The following is a 16,963-nucleotide window of genomic DNA, read 5'->3' on the forward strand; positions in this document are numbered from 1 at the left end:
AGCTTATACTCGGGAAGAGAATTGAAATAGTACAGTTCCTTTTCTATGAAGTGCGTCCTCATCTGAAAGTAGCTCCGAAATAGAGGCACTGTGGACTGATGACCTTATTTTAGGAAGAGGACAACAAAGGACACCAATAACTAGTAAGAATTGGGGACAAGTTGTGAGGGAGCTATGTTATGAAAACGGAACACATTAGAGAAGAAAGGATGAAAGGGCAACCTAAAACCTAGATCAAGGAAGTCAGTGTACAAGCAGATCTCATTGGGCCCAAGTTTTAGAGCAGACTTGGAACTGGTAGAAAACATTATATGAATGTTTTCAGGAATGGCAAATAAGCAATTTGCATTACACATATCTTTCGGGGAAAGGAACACCAGGAAATCCGTACGGTAACCGGAGGCCTCGATTGAGCCTCCGAGGGCTTCATGAGAATCAAGCTTGAAAGGCAAAGCATGACAAACAACTTACACAACTTAACGATTTGGATCAACAATGCCTATTTTCTACAAATTTTCTATAAACACAATAAAAAAAAATGAAGAACATGAAGAACAATGCGTAGAACATCAAAAACAAGTGAAGAACAAAGCAAAAATTAACATACAAATGCAAAAAAAAAAAAAAAAACAACGAAAAGACACAAAGGGAAAAGCATAGGAAAAGCACACCTAGCAGAGAACCTCTTGATCGGGACAAGGAACAAATGAGCAAATGAACGCCTTTTATAGAGGAAAACTCGCTTAAATCCCAAGAAAGTGCTCATCTAGAGAAGGCAGGAAAGTATTAATTAGTTAGCATTTAAAAGGAAAAACACAAGTCCCTGTACAAACACATTGCCTACGAAAGATACGTATCCTGCTTGACACACACCAACGAAGCCCCACGTGAACACGCATCCCAACCAGTGGGGACACCCAATAGATGTGATCATGAGTCCCAAGAAATCTCAAATTCCCCAGGTATGGCACAAGTTACAAGAAATTTTGATTCTATGCAGGTGCAATCAACATGGGAGGACCTCGAAACTCTACAACAATGGCCCAATTGACGAGTAAAGCTCGTGAGGCCAGAAGGCTGCCCAACAAATGAGCACAGCTCATTAGGCAAAATAGCCCCAACTAACGAGTAAAGCTCGTGAGGCCAAAAGGTTGCCGAACAAATGAACACAACTCATTAGGCAAAATCAGCCCAACTGGCGAGCAAAGCTCGTGAGGCCAGAAGGCTGCCCAACAAATGAGTACAGGCTAAATCGACCCAACTAACGAGCAAAGCTTGTGAGGCCAAAAGAATGCCTAACAGCTCAGCAGCTCGGCAAGAATGCATACGAAGAGTAGCTTGGTAAAAATGCCCACAAAGAGAAGCTTGGCAGCTCGACAAGAATGCCTATGAAGAGCAACTCAACAAGAATGCCCATGAAGAGCAGTTCAGTAAGAATGCCTATGGAGAGCAGCTCGACAATAATGCCCACAAAGAGCAGCTCGACAAAAATGCCCACGAAGAGCAGCTCGGCAAGAATGTCCATGAAGAGCAGTTTGGTGGTTCGGCAAGAATGTCCATGAAAAGCAGCTCGGCAGCTCGACAAAAATTTCCATGAAGAGCAGCTCGACATCTCGGCAAGAATTCCAAATGAAGAGCAGCTCGGCAGCTCGATAAGAATTCCCATGAAGAGCAGTTCGGTCACTCGACAAGAATGCCCTCACGAAAAGGGCAGCTCGGCACACAAATATTGCGAAGAGCTACTCAATATTATCGGCTCGTGCCAGCTAACCAGCATGACATTAGCTCGACAAAGCCAAACTGGCCCCTAAACTGGCTCAACAAAGCCAAACAAGCTCCATTATCAGTTCGGGTCAGCCGAACCCCATAACATCGGTTCGACAAAGCCGAATTGGCCCCTAAATAAGCTCGGACCAGTCGGCCTCCCTACATAGTGCTAAAAAGAAGAAGAAGAAGAAGAAGAAGAAGAAGAAGAAGAAAAGGGGAAGAGATAAGGCAACTTTTGAAATTTCAAGAACAAGTTCTGAAAATTCAAAACTAAAGAGGGTAACTAATATGCCCTGAATACATCATTATCAAAGTAAAAGGAAACCAAAACTCAACATTGATGAGGGAAATCATTGCCCAAGTCAAATGCTCTAGCAAGAGCATATAGCTCCAATCCAATAATTGCTAGATAGATCCACGCTGGTGTGCAATAATAGCTGGAGTGATCCATGCTGGACGTCATAATTGTGGGTCTCCCCAAGAGTCAAACCTCGCTACTATAAAATGAGGTAACATAGAGGAGCAAAGGTATGTCATTATAAACCATACTTTATTGTTGCTTCATAAATCTCAAAGTCAATCCCTGACTCAGGCATTGGAGAGATCCCCCAGAGCACACCCCGAGTCCTCCAAGCGAATCTTCTTTTCATTCTTTTCAGGTGATCGAGATCGGAAAGTTCGTCGGAGGTCATTGACATTTTTTATTTAGAAACAATTATGTAAATGAAATCCAACAAATAGTTCATAATCACTCTAATGAGAACGTCGGAGATTAGACAAGAGAACATGTCACGATCCCATATCAAATTTCTATTCAGATTTTGAGCTTTTAAGGATGCTTTTGATTCTAACCATATCTTTTATAAGATGAAATCATGAAACCAGTAAATCAATATTAAAACAAGCTCATTGAAATTTGGGCAAAATCGTTACACTTATCCACTATGCTTAAAAAACATTATTTGTTGAAGAGCTTTATTAACATTATTAATTAAATTGCTTAAAAGAAGAAGAAGAAAAAAAGAAGAAGCCTAACATGTCTTTACATGTTATATTCATCAAATATACAAATATATATAAATATATACAAATAGGTATTATAAAATTGTTATGGAAGAATCAAATAAAATCAAATGAAAAATTAAATCAATTTAATTACTTAATTTTTATATTATTTTATTTTCATTCACTTCATTCCATTTGGTAAAAGAAACATGGCACTAGGGGTGTTCATTGTTCGGTTACCAAACCGTACCTTCAGAAATCAAATCGAACCGAAGGTATTTTTATGAATTAAAATCAATTCAAATCCTTCAATTAACTAATGGTCTAGTTAATTGATGATTCGGTTTGATTATTTGATTCGAACCGGTTCTCAAATATTATAATTTTTTAAATAAAAATAAGATATTTTACTTAAGTTTTGATTTAGCATGTATATTTACACTTTATTTATATAAATTAATCACTTAAAAATTATTTGTGCACACTATTTTGTAACTTTGAAATATATTATGTATATTATGATATAATCGATTCGGTTGGGGTAGCTTTCAATTCATGAATATCAAATCAAAATTGAACTGATACTTGAAAATCATTAAAAAAAATCCAAAATTGAATCAAATGGATTGATTAATCGAAATATTGATTTGATTAGGTTGTGATCAAATTTTCGAATCAGATTGGTTTTTAAATAACCGTTAGTGATGGAGCGAAAAAATGAGAAGGCTTTGGTGCGTGGGGTGGGGACGAATTTGAGCATTCCAAAATCAAAAGTGGCTCGAGAGGTAATTATGCGTAAAATTGTGGTGTCTATGTAATTTAGTCAAAATTATGAACGAAAAAAAAAAGTAGTGGGAAGACTAAAATCTCCGGCACCTCCTTTTTGTTTTGCTTCGAAAGAGAATAGACGACTTACACAGCTCCCGGCCTCCCTGTATCTTTCGGGCTTTCTCGGTATTCTCTGAAGGTAAGGCGTTTCTGCTCAAAATCTTATGGCGTAAAATTAGATGTTCTGATATCAATATTGTGTACTATCTATTTGTTGATACATGTCAAAGTTGCGGTTTTAGGTGTTCGATTAATCTTGTTCTTGATCAGTTTCCTTAATTCTACCCATAAATTGAATATTTTTTTATTTGCTTGTAGATTCTGTGTGGGTTTTGATCGGCTGAACCAATTGCCTGTTTTGCAATAAGGGGGAGATGATGGATTGGGGGTTTTTTGTTAATGGAGGCTCCTCATCCTCTTCCAGTTTATCGGCCTTGGCTCAGCCTTTTAGGGTTGATCGATCTGTTAATAAACCCAATTCGAACCCACTTGTGCCTTTAACTGAACCGCCTTGTGCTGCCCCTTTTAATCCCTCTCTGCACAACTTGAACCCACTTGTGCATTTGTCTGAAGCACCTTGTGTTGTCCCCTTTAATCCTTCTCTACACAACTCAAACCCACGTATGCATTTAAAGGAACCACCTTGCGGTGCCCCTTTCAACCCCTCTCTGCAAAATTGGCTCTATTCACACAATCCCACTTCTATACCTGATTTCCTTGCCGGTACTGAATCAGAAGTTGATTCCTTGTGTGCCGCCACCTGTCTACCTTCCCCAAATCCGTACAGATTCTCCGGCTCCCTGTCTATTCACTTACCCGATAACTCTTTACCTCCCTTAAACTCTAGTCCTATGGCTGCAACTGATGAATTCTCATATGCTCAAAGTTCTGACAGCCTTATAACAAGTCTTATTGAAACCGAACCATATTACCCCCAATATGTCCCGCCTGCTGTTCATGACAATAGTCCATTGGCGGTCCTTAGTGAACCTGGTTATGATTTTTTATCTACTTCCCATGTTGCTCGGTTGAGTGGATCTTTTCAAGATGATTGCACTCAAAGTTTGTCCGGTTTGGAGCATCCAGCTGGGTGGAGTGGCTTTTGGAATGGATTGGCAGATGGGAAGCAGGGCAAACAGATGAACTTTGATGGGAGTTTTTCCGCAAAGGAGATTAATGTTGCTGGTTCATCCATTTACAAGGATTTTATGAAGCAAGGTATCTCAACTTCCTTTAGGATTTTAGAGTCCCCATATTGATAATCTTAAATTTTTTATTATTGCTTCATTTGAGTTATCACGCTTGTGGATGTAGGGTACCTCCAGAAAAAGGTTCCAAATTTTGACAAGTTTGTAAGCAGATTTGTCATTTATTTTCAATTGAGTATATAAATATCTGCACCTCTGCATTCATACACATTTGAGTGTTTAGGGTTTTAGTTCATTTTGAGAATGTCAATCATACAAATGATTTTGAAAAAGAAAAAAGAAAACTTCTTTTTTTTTTTTTTGTTTCATAAAGGGTGGGTTTTGGGGGGGGGGGGGGAGAACAAAGAGTTGGGGGGTGTTGGAGACAGCATGGGAATTGAGTTACCATAATGAATACCCCATGCTCTATGTTATCACATTACCCTTGAGGTAGGTGCAGGTCCTTGGTCAAACAAGGTTTAATATTTAATTTATTACATTATATTTAGCCCTGGGATTGCTTCCTTGTCCCAATGAAATTAGAAGGGTGTTATGTAGAGAAATAGAAGCACAGAATTTGTGTCCCTTTCAATGTATGTGGTGCCCTAGCCATAGCTGAGTTAGTGGTGTTTTTTTGTTTTTTTAATCTTAGGGCCCACAAACAATATCTGCCACAGTAATTAATATAGGGTTCAGACTACAGACCTTTTGAATGGAGATGGAGAAAAAAAGTTGTACATCCAGCACTGTTGCAAGTGTGATTTTCATTAGAGTAGTGGTTTGATTACCAAGATCACACATCCTCTTGAATCAGATTATGTTTATACTTGAGGAAGGGGCATCTTGGTACTATAACATATGAAAATGAATTTTCTGCTAACACTCGTATCTGCAAAGCAAGAATTCTTCACCATTGAATTCTATGCAGTCCTCTATAATTCCAATGACAAGTAGTGTGTTGAAATTAGAAGTAATTGGTAATTTGTTTGGCATTTTTATGAAAACTGGTTGTGCCTTGCTTCTTTGAAGAGTTTATTATGTTAGAAGTTTCGGTAGGAGGAAAGAGAGGAAAGTTTTTTCGCACTGTACTGTCTAGCTATTATTTGGTGCATTTGGTTAGAAAGAAATGCTAGAAACTTAAGCGCTTCCGGTAGTATGGTTTGGAGCAAAATGGTGTTCCTTGCATCCCTTCAGTGCTCAACCAATGGATTTTTTTTTGTCATGTTTCTTTGGAAGACGTGCAGTGGGATTGGTTGGCATGAATTTTTTAAAATTGTATTGTATTTACTTTTTTTTTTTTTTAGCTATTTTCTTTTTGTAATGAGAGGATATCTTGTTCTCCCTAGGTTTTCTTTTCTTGATTGTACTCCCTTCTTCCTTCAGTATAATTTTTGTTTGTCAAAAAAATAATAATAACAATAATCAAGCTTCAAAAGAACTCCACCAACATGGTATAATGATTTTTCTCAACTTGTATCTACAAATTCTGCTATGATTAATTATTGCACTGTAGGGAGCAGAGCAGAGTCAGCGGACGCCTTATTGTCTATTAAATCGTTGGTTTTGCCCTTTTTTCTTTAGTGCCTAGCCCACAGCCTGGCCGTTCTTATGTTTAATTGCCCTCAAAGATTAACCCACAGTTGACCCTCTCTGTTGCATTTTGCAATCATTAATCTACATATTTATAACTTTCGATTTGGATCTTGTGATGTTTTTCAAAACAAAAAGAAAATATATAGAAATGTTTCGGAAGGCAAAGGTGTTAAGACTATGTTTTAAACCTTATGAGGCAACGCAGATACCTTTTTGGAATTTTAATTTTTAGATAAAAATATGTAAATAAATTGCATTTTTTAAAAAAAAAATAAGGGGGGGGGGGGATAATTATAATATTACAAAGTTTGAATTGTTTTTAATTCTAAGATCAACTTGGAAATTTTATTGAAAAAAGCGCACGTTGTGCCTTTTGAATGAATGTGTAAGCCGCACCACATAATGTGTTTGCCTTTCTCAATATTCATATTTTGGACTCTGCCTCAAGGTGTTTTGTGTTTGCTTTGTAGTCAGGTGAGCCTCAAGCTTTTTAAAACATTGATATAGAGTATTGGGTAGTTCACTTGGTCTGCATCTTGTTTGAAATTGTTATTAATAACCTCTTATCATTATTCTTTATTATTCATGCTTTGGTGTAGGTGCTCCAGCAGTTGAGAGCTTGAGCAGATGTGAAGAAGTTGCTGCTGTTTCAGATAGAAAATATGTCAATACTCAGGGAAGAGAAAACTGCATTGGATCCCCAACTACAGAACAGCCATATGATAAATACTCCTTAGGGCAAAATCCTAAGTTTATCCCTGTGGAATCATCAAGAGCACCAGTCTTGGGACCTACTTTAATTTTTCCAGAAAATCATCCTCAATCATCATCCCTAGAATCAGTCTCAAACTCCTTCAACCATCCAAAGCTGTATGGTGCTTTGCATGAGAAATCCTCACCGGCAATTGTCATTAGACCGCCCTCTTCTGGCACCAGTTCTTCAACAACAGATAAAATTTCTTCCAAAAATGTGAATTTCATTGGCAATGCTGTAACTGATTATAGTGAGGATTTTGCTGGCTCTACTCCATCTAACAGAAAGGAACCTCACCATCCAGTTTGTTATCAAGGGAAAGAAGTCCGCGAAGACACAGGCCAGCTGAGCATTGGCATGGAAAGAAATGACCTGATCTTTGTCAAATCATCTGCATTGGAAAAGAAAGAGGTGTCAAACACTCTTGTTGCTAACAATGTATTGGATCAAGCAATATCTGAACATAAAGTTTCTCAAATAGATTGCTCAGATAACTTCCAGATAGGAATAGGTGCTGAAGCTGCTGATTCTACTGAGAAGTTATCTGAGAGTTTAGATTATTACAACCCTGCTGTGGATTCCCCATGTTGGAAAGGAGCTCCAGCTTCTAAATTTTCTCCATTTGAAGTTTCCGAAGATGCGACTCGGCAGCTTCTGACCAAAAAAATAGAAGCATGTGGTGATTTGAATCTTCCCAACCCTTCTATTTTTCCGCTCAACACCAATGATGGAGTGAAAGTTTCCTCTAAAAAAGTTGGTGGAAACACTATGTACCCTGGGGATGAGTGTCTGCAAAATGGTTTATCATTTTCTCTGAAAAATTCTTTGATTTCAAATCAATCTAGAGAACAAAGATCACATGATGCTGTGAAAGCAGGATTCCAAGGCCAAAAGTTGAACAGCATTCAATTTCCTGATTACATCCATGAACCAAGAAAAGAATTTGCCTTGCACATCAAATTGAAAGGTGATTCTGACTCTAGAGCTCACAGCCTGCAACCTATGCTGGAAGAAGGTAATTTTGCTTGTGATAATACAATTTCATCAGGGGTTGGTTTCTCAGATGCTGGAATGAGTAGCCATGATGTGTCAGAAGGGGGTTCTATACAATTCCAGGCCGCAGAATATGTGCCATGTCTGCCTTGCTGTGGGAAAAATGATCCTGCTAAGCTTGTCAAACCACATAAAGGAGAGTTCTCCCCCAAAATGAATGTACAGATGATAGTTAATACAGTTCATAACCTGTCTGAATTGCTTTTATTTCATTGTTATAATGATGATGCATATGATTTGAGAGAACATGATCGTGATGCCCTTAAGAATGTAATCAAGAATCTTGATGCTTGCATGGTAAAGGCGGAACCAATGTCTTCAAAACAGGTATTACTTCTCCCCAGCAAGGCGCTACTCATTTTCTTGCAGATCTGTGTGATATTAACATGGTATATTTTTCTGTCTCTGTTCGATGTTTTATTATGTTCAATTATTTGATACGTTAGGAAGTATTATTTCTCCATTATTTAGTTGAGTCTGCAAATCTCTTGAACTATCCTGCCAATATTAGTGGACTCCTTGATTGCAGTTGTCATGTGTAGTAGTTTCTTTAGTGGACAAGTTCAAATATTTTTTTTCGATTATGACACTGATCTCTGTGTCTAGTAAAGCAGTAAACATTGACACTTCTTTCTTGTACGCCTAACTCCCCTCCACTCCCTTTTATTGTTCCTTTTTTGGGTTTTCCTTTTCATTATAGAATTATTTTATTTTATTTTTTTCAATTCTACTAAAGCAATAGCTATTCCTTTTTTTTGGCAATCATGCTTGTGCCTTCATAATTTGTGTCACAATTTTGTGCAGTTTTTATCGTATGTGTATGCTAGAGTCAGTTGATTACAACTTTAGCCCATAAACAAACCCTGTTCAGAATCTTTGTTATAATGTCTTTTCCAGGATGCCACCCCCCAGGGGGTGAAAGAAACTGATGTTAATGTTCAGGGTCAGGTCAACTGTCAGCATACCCAGGAGGAGGTGAAGCATTATACTATGTTTGATAAGAAGGATGGGATCATTCCATTGAAGGATGATTTGGATGTTGAGAAATATAATGATATGACCAAGGTATGATTTTTCCCATTTTTAGTATCAACTAGTACTTTTTCTAAGTGATGGTCATAATGAAATAATCGCAGTCCATAAAGAAGATTCTTCATGATAATTTTCATGATGAGGACGAAACAAATCCTCGTACTCTGTTGTTTAAAAACGCGTGGCTTGAGGCAGAAGCTGCATTATGTTCTGTCAGTTATAGAGCTCGCTTTGATCGCATGAAGATTGAGATGGGGAAATGCAATTTTCTACAACCAAAAGGTTTGTATTTGCTCCTTAAAATTCTACTCTCCATTGCTACGAAGCATGAGTACAGATACAGGAACAGGACAAATTCTAAAACTGTAGGACATACCACCGTCACTGCCACCGCCACCACCACAACACAACTTACATTTTAAGTCCTGCGGGTTGGGGTTGGGACAAATTCTAAAAATGTAGAAATTGTCCCACAATATTTTTGTTTGTTAGATAAACTGTTTTCTACCATTCTGCATTTCTTGATTGTGATATCCTCAAGTTGGAATAGTCGAGTTATCCTAGGTCTTCCTCTCTTCCTCTTACTATCTCTAACAAAAACTAAATTATTCGATTTGGGCAAGTTTTACTTTGTCTGTGTTGCAAGTGTCCAAGCCATGTTAGCTGCCCTTCCATTTGTGCCATGCTAGCTATACTTATCTTTTAGAGTTGTACCACCAATCCATCCTAGCATTCTTATTTATTAGTTATCTAATATTCTCATCTATACACCATAGTTAATCTTATAGTTATCAAGTGTTACACAGAACCTTCCTTTTAATTTTTAAAGATATTCTACAATAACACATGCATGAGGCTCCCACGTCATCGGGGGTCTAAGGACGCAAGATGTGCGCAGTCTTTACCTCCATGTTTGTTTTCATAGTTTTGAATGTGCGATCTTCATGTTTTGATGTAACACCCGTAACATTGAATCATGGCTCGCCCTTATATAATGCTGTTGATAAAAAATCTCAATTTATTATTTCTTATAATGTAGATGTACCAATTTTATTATGATTTTTTAGATAGACCTTTATTATAATTTTTCATGAATAAAATAAAATGGAAATCAATTACAACACACCATCATTGTGTTTAAAGCATGTTAAAGAAGCATAGAAAAGTGTTTGTGGGGGCATCCGTCTCCACACTCATCTTGAGATGGACACTTTCTAAGGTGTCTGGTGCATATCTCTTTCTATAGCCGAATTTTTACTTCTGCTTCAGTTGTGTCAGAAAATGATGTAGCTGGAGAGAAACTATTAAGCTCCAAGGCTTCTCATGATGCGAACATGGTTGAAAATTCTTCATCTGAGGCAAAGGATAGCGATGTTTCCATCCAGGATTCTCTGATTTCAAGTACAGATGGCCATGTAGATGATGTTGAGGCCTCTGTAATGGCCCGACTCCATATCCTGAAGTGCAGGGATGAGAACTCAGACTCCATGAGCACGGGAAAACAGCTGCTGCCAGAAGTGGTTGATCTTGGTTTTACAGGTAAGGAAAACCGTCAGTCACTTAATAGAGACAGATGTGAGAATGAAAGTTTGGGCCTGATCGTGGAACCTGACTTGCTGTGTCGTACTGCAAATTATGCTGAAGACAAATTTGGTTTGCTGTTACAATGTTCTGAACCTGAAGCAATGAAAGAGTTTGGTGTATGTTCCACAGATGATCAAGTGATCCAATCATGTGGAAACAGCAGGCCTGGGAAGCAGCTTCCAGGTTGGTATGATAATTCATCATCAGAGTGGGAACATGTACTAAAGGAGGAACTCCCATGGCAGAACTGATGGACCTCAATTTGGGATGTGAATGTTCATCATCAGCATATAATTTTATCTTTAGCTTTTCTTTCTTTTGAATGGACTTGTATATACTTTGGTCAGCTCTCTTGGAGAGTTATCCTAACTGTAAAAAGCTTTGGGTATCAAACATGGAACTTCTAGAACCTGTGTCATCCAATGTGTGATTTTGTTTTTCAGTGATCTGCATTTCATATAACTAGTTTGCTTGGTTATAAGTAGGTTGTAATCTTTTAGGTGTATTGTTGCAAGTACTCTCGAATCTTCCGGTGGCAAAATCTCTTGGTCTCCATTCCTATGGATTTTCGGTCTGATGGGTATGGGTTAGGACTGGTTTGGGGCCAACAGGAAGCCAAGAGATGCTGCCAGTCCCAAATTGCAAGATGAATATCTATGCTACTTTGGCATAAAGGCAGAACCCCGAGTCTCATTTTTTTGTTTTAAATATTTTTTTTTTAGGCCTAAACCCATCCCTCTCAAGATTGTTGCCTCACAAGAAAATATCTCAAATATGGAAATTTTCCTATACATTCCATTTCTTCTAGTTTTCTCTTATCACGGACAAAGAATGCTTACAAAAAGTAGCCGAAGCTGAATTCTTGGATAATCTGTCCAAGTCTAGCACGATATACCTAGAAACAAAAACAATTCTTGGTGTAGAGAAAATAATGGCAGAAACGGTGTAGCATATAGTTTTGGGCCTCTTGGTCTTGGTATTAATCCTAGGTGCTCAAATGGAGTCACAGCTTTGAGTGGGCTTTTGTAAAGAATAATGTAATGCCACTGAAATCATCATAAAAGATTATGTTCCAAGGAATTCTTCTTGTTAGATCGCATTTCCACAATTGCTTTATCATTGTTCTCCCTTCTCTTTCGTTTACCAACTATATAAATAATCATCAACTTCATGAGCAGCTTTACAGCGAGGTCTGTGAGGACATAAAATCTCTTGCAACTTATCCGCAGTTCAATACTTTAAATAGGAGGTCTCAAGATTGGAACCACGGTGAAACGATCTGCTAATAAAATAAAATATTTTTTCCTAATTTTAATTTCAATCATTAACCTAAACAGTGGAAGACCAAACATATAAAATAAAATCACATAATACAATACCAGAATGTCAAATCATCCCACAACTACTCTTACAGATACCAAGGGTTTACAAAACATGCCACTCGAAAATAATACTCACTCTCAAAGGGGCAGTACAACAGCCCCTCTATCCGCTCGCCTGCTCCGCTTGCCTAGCTGGTTCACCTGAAAAATAATTCAATATTGGGATGAGTCAACGTTGTAACAACCTCAAAATTCATACATTTTTTTTTTCTATAAAATATATATGTGCATTTACATCCATACCTAAGCAGCGGAAACATAAATCATATAATCATTATACATAAATTGTACAATACCAGAATCCAGAATGTACAGACCATACAAAAATGCCCCTCCAGTATCATCTATCCCAAAACATAAACAACTCTGTCAAAAACTCACCCTATAACCAGGGTGATCTGAGCTGCACTTTATCCGCGAGCCTGATCTGCTCGCCTAACTAGCTCACCTGAAAAATGTTAAAGTAATGGGGTGAGTCAACGCTCAGTAAGTGAAAATATATTATTACTAGTGTGTGGCAACTAAGTTAAAAGTACTTTAAAATATGGCAACTTAACTGTAATGCAACAATATGTAAAACATATCTTTCAAACATATCTATCTTTCTTAATTTAAAAATATATTGTAACATCTGTATTTTCTACTTTTCATACTAATAATATTATAGTATACTCATCATATACTGTAATACTGTATATATATACATATCTGTGCTTATTCCATGGGACTCTATGCGTCATGATTTGACCCCTCATGACAGGGTTGTGCGGCCCGTAGGCGGGACTCTATCTGGTCGGCCCTTCAGATAAGTCAATATACTCTACACTACCTCAGCCCGGCCAAACTGCATCCTCTCCTAGGCGTGGGACTGGCTGCTACCTCGTCTAACTGGCCCCCTCTACCCAGCGTACCGGGGAGCTACATCCTATCTGAGCACAATTAGACGGTACCCACACACTATCTGAGATGTGTGGTTGCACTCTATCTGAATATAGCAACGGTACCGTGCTCTGTAATCTATATCTGTACTATATCTGTCTGAAGTCTTTCCATAGGGATCTGGTAGTATATACATATATACATATACACTCATTTACTGTTTTCGCCATGTTTCCAAAATTACTATTATGCTATCTTTCTGTACTGTAGATACTATAAACTCTGCATACTGTATCTGTAGCATCTTGATGCTACCTATATATATATATATCTGTCTATATCACTATCTATATTCTCTGTTTGTTATGGTAATAGGAAACATGGCATACTAAACTCTGTATAAATCTGTGATGTATATATGCTGATCTGAGTAAAACTATATACATGTATAAGTATGTATGTATATATATATATATATATGTTTCATGAAATTATTCGTATAAAAGTTGTATATGCATGTAAATTCTCTGTATAATATCTGTGAATATATGTTTGTATCTATATGACTCTATATACCGGGAGAAACTATATAAGTTTTTCTGTCACATGAAAATCTACTTAGACCACACAAATATTTAAACTCATATACTGCAAATACTGTATAATAAACTGGTATAAAAATGTGTCTATGAAATCTCTAATAGTATTATAAAAGTTCCTAACATAGCATATTTCCCTTACCTTAACTTTGAAAAATCCCTATATAATTCTGGCTTTATACCCGCAGGGTTCCTAACCCAACATCCTGAAAACGCAATCCCCTAGAACAAAACATCAGTATTTCATTGCCTACATCATTTCTTATAACTACCATAAGGCCAAAAACTGGATAAAAGACCTTACCCTGAATTTGGGATGAAATTCAACTTTATTTTCCCGACGATCTGCTCCAACAGACTTGTAGAAAACTCGGCCAGGAGCATCGTGGTAGCTTCGGATCGTCGATCCAGCGACTGGTGGGGCCGGAATTGAAGAGAGAAGGGAGAGGATTCGTAGAGAGAGAGAAAGAGGAGAGAGAGTGGAGCGCTAAAAATGATTAAAAATCCCGGTTTTCAAATATTTATACTGCCATATTCGTCGACGAGACACGTCACCTCGTCAACGAGTCTTTCATTAATTTCGTCGATGAGTCCCTGTATTCGTCGACGAAATTCAGGCTGCTCCATACCCCCTCTCGGTATTTTCTCGTCGACGAAGCCCTGTATTCGTCGACGAATTCCCTGGCAATTCCTTGAAATTATTTTTTTTGTTATTATTATCTCCAAAATGCGATGTCGTCGACGAACGCAGAGCATTCATCAACGAAGTTTACTGCCTCTTTCTATTCCTGTTTCCATTTTCCTCTCTCTTCAATATTTAAATATCAGTATTTTCCGGGTCGTTACAAACGCTTAGTAAGACAAAACATGCTATTCCAGGGTGTGGCTATTGAACTATAGTTTAGTAAAAATAATTTGATTTAAGAGTAATATGAGTCATTGGATCTAAAAATGCTGATATTACATAACGTATAATAAAACCATTAACTACATAACTGAAAATATCAATCTGTATGAAATTACTTTTCATATTAACATTACTATTTCTAAAAGTCAGATAGTACTCATAATATCTGAGAAATTTTCCTAGATGGTTATATGTCATGATTTAACCTCTCATGATAGGGTTGTGCGGCCCGAAAGTGGAACCTATCTTGGCTGGCGACCATGGTAAGTCAATTGAACTTCGACAGTCTGATCGCCCCCCTCAATCCATATCTGATGGAGAGTATGTCCCGATGTAGGCACGATCGACCTCATACCACTTACTATCTGAGTAAAGTGGTTGCACTTTGAACTGAATATATGTAGCTATGGTACCGTGCTCTGCTGTCTGATCCATCAGGGTCTGATACTATATAAGTAGCTGATATCTATAATATACTATTTTAACTGTGGTTTCTAAAATAACCATAACCTCATAGAATTTATCTGAAATTCTAAATAACTGACTGGAAATCTATTTTCTATATAACTGAACTGCTATATGAATATTTGTTTATTGGGGGTTATGGTACTGATAAACGTGTTATTATGTAATTACTGAAAATGCATACTTCTAAGTATGTTGTACACTGAAAATTTCGTCATTCTATAAACATGCAAATATCTTAGTATTTCTGTTAATAACTATAAACATGATATTCACAAATTCTATAATATAGTGTTGTTCTGTTATCAACTCAAGTCATACAAATAAATATTAATATTATTAGGTTCTGGAAACTATATATATATATATATATATATATATATATATATATATAATCTGAATAATAATTTGATAACAACCTATATTTTGTATTAAAATCATAATGAAGTTTCCTAACATAGCATGTTCCCCTTACCTGACTACTGGAAAGCCCCTATGGTACACTGGTCCAACACCCGCAGGGCTTCTACTTAATACCCTGAAAACAACATTTTCAAGAACAAAACATTATTATTTCTTTGTTTTCGTCATTTCCAACAACTTCTAGAATGCCAAAAACTGAATAAAAGGTTTTACCCTAACTCTGGGAAGAAATTCAACTCGATCCCACCGACGATCCGCCCAGGTAAACTTGGAGAGAACTTCGCCAGGAGCGTCGTGGTTGCCTCAGATCGTCAATCCGGCGTCTGATGGTGCCGAAATCGAAGAAAGATGGAGGAGAGGTCGTACAGAGAGAGAGGAAAGTTGCGTTGATTTTTTTGCGATTATACTGAGTTTAGGGCTATTTATACTGCGGGATTCGTCAACAAGCCACGTCACCTCGTCAACGAGTCCTGTAGAAAGTTCGTCGACGAATATGCACCCTTATTGACAAATTTCAGACTTCCCAAAAATCCTCTCTCGGTATCTTCTTGTCGACGAGACGGGACCTCGTTGACGAGATCCTGAAGAACTCTCATCGACAAAACCCCTGTGTTCATCAATGAGTACTTGAAAAAAAATTTGGGTTATTATATTTAAAATGCAACGCCGTCGACGAACGCTCTGCGTTCGTCAACAAAGTCGGCTGCCTCCTTCTGTTACTGTTACCATTTTTCTCCCTCTTTATTATTTAAATATCATTATGGTTACACTTGTCAATCATTCTTGCAGCCACTAGAGTTAAAATTGAAATTGAGAGGTTGCTTTTCCAGTTAATCACTCGTGAACTTGTTTCCAGTCCACAAAGAACTTAACCAACTCTCCTCAAGACCTGAGCTCACTTCGCTTCTAATGCTTTTTTACATTCAACATATCTGTGTGTAGGAGCACATACAACCTGCCGCTCCCGTTGCTTCTCATTCAGTTGTTAGGAAATTGAATAGGTAGGAACAGTATCACACGACTAAAATAAGAAATGAGAAAATAGGAATTGACACCAAGATTTACATGGAAAACCCCTAAACAAATCGAGGGAAAAACTACGGGTAAGAGTAGAAGGAATCTATTATGAAAAATAATGATACAACTTCTCTCAAATTAGGAGAAACTAGAAACATAGTCTACAACAGAGACACTTTTCAAGAGAGTACTTGATTTCTCTCTCTAAATGTGGATTTGAAGATGCTTGGGATGGATATCTTCATTTACCACCACTTCCCTATTTATAGGGATTTTCTAAGCCTCTTTTTCAAAGCCGTCAAATGAATAGTGCAGCCACCTTTGTAGACTTGTGCAACCATCAAATGAATAGTGCAGCTACCTTTGTAGACTTGTGCACCTACCAAATAAATAGTGCAGCCACCATATAAATAGTACAGCCACCATATGAATAGTACAACCACCATATAAATAGTACAGCCCCTATGTTGGACTTTGAATGCTAGAAA

At 37.5% G+C, this 16,963-nt stretch overlaps 1 protein-coding gene and 1 long non-coding RNA gene across 5 annotated transcripts; one reads left to right on the top strand and one right to left on the bottom strand.

The window, feature by feature from the left end:
- Positions 1 to 3,625: 3,625 nt before the first annotated feature.
- LOC131146029 (uncharacterized) lies at positions 3,626 to 11,214 on the top strand. 4 transcript variants are annotated; one of them, XM_058095288.1, is made up of 6 exons: positions 3,626 to 3,739; positions 3,919 to 4,818; positions 6,980 to 8,514; positions 9,085 to 9,252; positions 9,324 to 9,501; positions 10,489 to 11,214. In XM_058095288.1, exons 2-6 carry the CDS (start codon positions 3,975 to 3,977, stop codon positions 11,052 to 11,054), a joined length of 3,291 nt encoding a protein of 1,096 aa, XP_057951271.1. In that variant the 5' UTR covers positions 3,626 to 3,739; positions 3,919 to 3,974; the 3' UTR covers positions 11,055 to 11,214. The 4 variants fall into 4 exon arrangements, with proteins under 4 accessions (XP_057951271.1, XP_057951273.1, XP_057951274.1 ...); XM_058095290.1 differs by having other exon boundaries at positions 3,644 to 3,739; positions 10,498 to 11,214; XM_058095291.1 differs by having other exon boundaries at positions 3,644 to 3,739; positions 9,130 to 9,252.
- Positions 11,215 to 12,086: 872 nt separating this feature from the next.
- On the bottom strand, positions 12,087 to 15,545 carry LOC131146032 (uncharacterized). Its single transcript, XR_009134211.1, has 3 exons — positions 15,511 to 15,545; positions 12,567 to 12,633; positions 12,087 to 12,326 (listed from the first exon to the last, which is right to left on the bottom strand). It is a non-coding gene; the product is annotated as an uncharacterized LOC131146032 (long non-coding RNA).
- Positions 15,546 to 16,963: the final 1,418 nt, after the last annotated feature.

This window comes from Malania oleifera, chromosome 13 (assembly GCF_029873635.1).
Source record: "Malania oleifera isolate guangnan ecotype guangnan chromosome 13, ASM2987363v1, whole genome shotgun sequence".
In the NCBI taxonomy this organism is placed as follows: Eukaryota; Viridiplantae; Streptophyta; class Magnoliopsida; order Santalales; family Ximeniaceae; genus Malania; species Malania oleifera.

Excerpts from the sequence above, each read along its gene's own strand:
- LOC131146029 (XM_058095288.1), top strand. The coding sequence starts at position 3,975 with ATGATGGATTGGGGGTTTTTTGTTAATGGAGGCTCCTCATCCTCTTCC. Across the intron at positions 9,253-9,323 it reads AATATAATGATATGACCAAG|TCCATAAAGAAGATTCTTCA; the intron begins GTATGATTTTTC and ends AAATAATCGCAG. Across the intron at positions 9,502-10,488 it reads CAATTTTCTACAACCAAAAG|TTGTGTCAGAAAATGATGTA; the intron begins GTTTGTATTTGC and ends CTTCTGCTTCAG.